The sequence below is a fragment of the Thermobia domestica genome, chromosome 8 (genome assembly GCF_964235325.1).
Source record: "Thermobia domestica chromosome 8, izTheDome1.hap1.1, whole genome shotgun sequence".
Classification (NCBI taxonomy): domain Eukaryota; kingdom Metazoa; phylum Arthropoda; class Insecta; order Zygentoma; family Lepismatidae; genus Thermobia; species Thermobia domestica.
The window spans coordinates 165,398,235-165,400,460 of NC_137461.1; the positions used below are offsets into that span (position 1 = coordinate 165,398,235).

The 2,226-nt window shown below is 37.1% G+C and overlaps 1 protein-coding gene across 1 annotated transcript; it reads right to left on the reverse strand.

Moving 5' to 3' along the window:
- Positions 1 to 1,243: 1,243 nt before the first annotated feature.
- Positions 1,244 to 1,852, reverse strand: LOC145692374 (protein CFDP2-like). Its single transcript, XM_081767674.1, has one exon. The coding sequence runs from the start codon at positions 1,850 to 1,852 to the stop codon at positions 1,244 to 1,246; it is 609 nt and encodes a 202-aa protein (XP_081623800.1).
- Positions 1,853 to 2,226: the final 374 nt, after the last annotated feature.

Below are 2,226 nucleotides of genomic sequence, written 5' to 3' on the forward strand. Positions count from 1 at the left end.
ATATGCTAGAATTTGAGCCGTTCTATTTAAAATGGTTCCTCCTGGGTTAATAGGGAGCTGTCGTATTACTTTTTCCAGCGCTATGTTAAAAAGTATTGTTGAAATTACATCGCCTTGTCTTAATCCCCTCTTAACTTCAAATTCTTCAGTCAAGTCTTGTTCTATTCTTACTTTACATTTTGTAGATTTTAAGGTCATTTTGGTTAGACTGACTAGTTTCTTTGGGATTCCAAATTCTTCCATTATTTCGAATATCTTATTTTTGTACAGACTGTCATATGTTGCTTAAAATCTACATACATCTGGTACAATGGTTTGTCATACTCGTAGAATTTGTCTAGTATTTCACGTAATGTGAATATTTGGTCAGTTGTTGATCGTTGGTTCCTGAATCCTGCCTGATAATCTCCTATTATGTATTCACCTCAGTGTTCTAGTCTTGTCGGTAGTATCTTGCTAAATACTTTATATGCTACATTTAATAACGTTATTCCTCTATAATTTCCACAGTCTGCCTTATCTCCTTTCTTATGTATGGGGTGTATTATTCTCATATACCACCCCTCAGGCATTTTCTCTTTTTCCCACACCTCCATTATTAATTCATGTAATGTTCTTGCGACGACTTCTCCACCTCCCTTCAGTAGTTCTGTTTCTATTCCATCTTTCTCCCGGCGCTTTGTTATTTTTTATCTTTAGTATTTCCTTTGGTACCCTTCCAGTGATGGGAGTATGGCTTCTTCTGTTTTCCTGAGGCGATTTCTCTTTACTTATTTCTCCCTTTTCTTTCAGTTCTTTCCTTCCTCCATTTAACAGTTCGCCGAAGTATTCTTTCCACCTGTCTAATGCCTTCTTTTTGTCTCCTATTAGGTTACCTCGCTTATCTTTGTAAAACACTGCTCTTGGCTGGAATCCTTTCTTTATTTCCCTTGTTCTTGCACAAAAGATTCTGATTTTCTTTCTCTCGTTCATTTTCTCTAACTCTTCTATCCTTTTCTTCTCATATTCTCTTTTCTTCCTTCTACATATTTTGGTTACTATTGTTCTTTTCTTCGTGTATTCGTTAACTGCTTGTCTTGTCTGCCTCTTTGTCATTCTATTTCTGGCTTCCTTTCTTTCTTTAATCGCTGCTTCACATTCTTCATCAAACCATTCCGCTTTCTTCTCCCGTTTCTTCTTTCCTAAGGTTTCTTCAGCTACGTTGTTGATGCTGCATTTCAGCATGTTCCATTTTATATCTAAGCTACTTTCTTTCCATTTTTTCCCTTTCTATATCCAGCTGTTCCTCTAACTTTCTCTTGTATTTATTTGGCAATCTTTCAATCCTTGTATGTTGTGTCTTTCCTGTCTTTCTCCTTTTATGTTTATCATTGTGTCTATAAGTAGCCCTAACTAGGAAGTGATCCGTATCCCCATCTGCTCCTCTACAGCTGCTTACTTTCATTATGTCTGATGCATGCCGTTTATCTATTATGATATGGTCTATTTGGCTCTTTGTGTTTCCATCCGGAGAAGTCCATGTTTCTTTACGTGTATCTTTCCTAGATTGCCAAGTACTTTTTACGATCATGTTCTTCTCACTGGCAAAATCTATTAATTGCAGTCCATTATCATTGCTGTTTTCATGTACACTTTCCTTTCCTCCCGTGCTTCTGTAAATCTCATCTTTACCTACTTGCGCACTTAGGTCTTTTAGTATTATTTTAGTATCATGCCTTTGAACTTTGCTTATTTCTTCTTCTAATTTCGTATAGAATTCTTCTTTTTCATCCGTAATTGCTTCTTCTGTTGGCGCGTACGCACTGAATATTGTCGTATTGAAAAATTTTCCTCTTATTCTTAGACTATACATTCTGTCGTTGATTGGTGAGAATTTAATGACTTGTGGTTGAAGCGACTTTTATAACAAAAACCCTGTGCCTTTGGTGTTCGTGTTTCCTCCACTGTACATCAATAATGGTTCTAATTATTCCATTTCCTTGCCATCGTACTTCCTGTAATGCAGTTATGTTCACCCTGTATTTATTTATTTATTTCTTTAACAATCATCAGATACAGCTCAGAGGCCATTTTATACTGGATATCCAACAACAACAATAACAATGGAAAGGATTTGGGAAGGTATCGACCAGGGCCTGTTTAGTAGATACCATCCCGGCATTTGCCTGGTAGGACTGAGGGAAACCCTGGAAAACCACAGTCAGGATGGTCGGCAGCGGGATTCGA

What these genes read in the sequence shown, in the direction of transcription:
- LOC145692374 (XM_081767674.1), bottom strand. Translation starts at nt 1,852, where the DNA reads ATGTATAGTCTAAGAATAAGAGGAAAATTTTTCAATACGACAATATTC.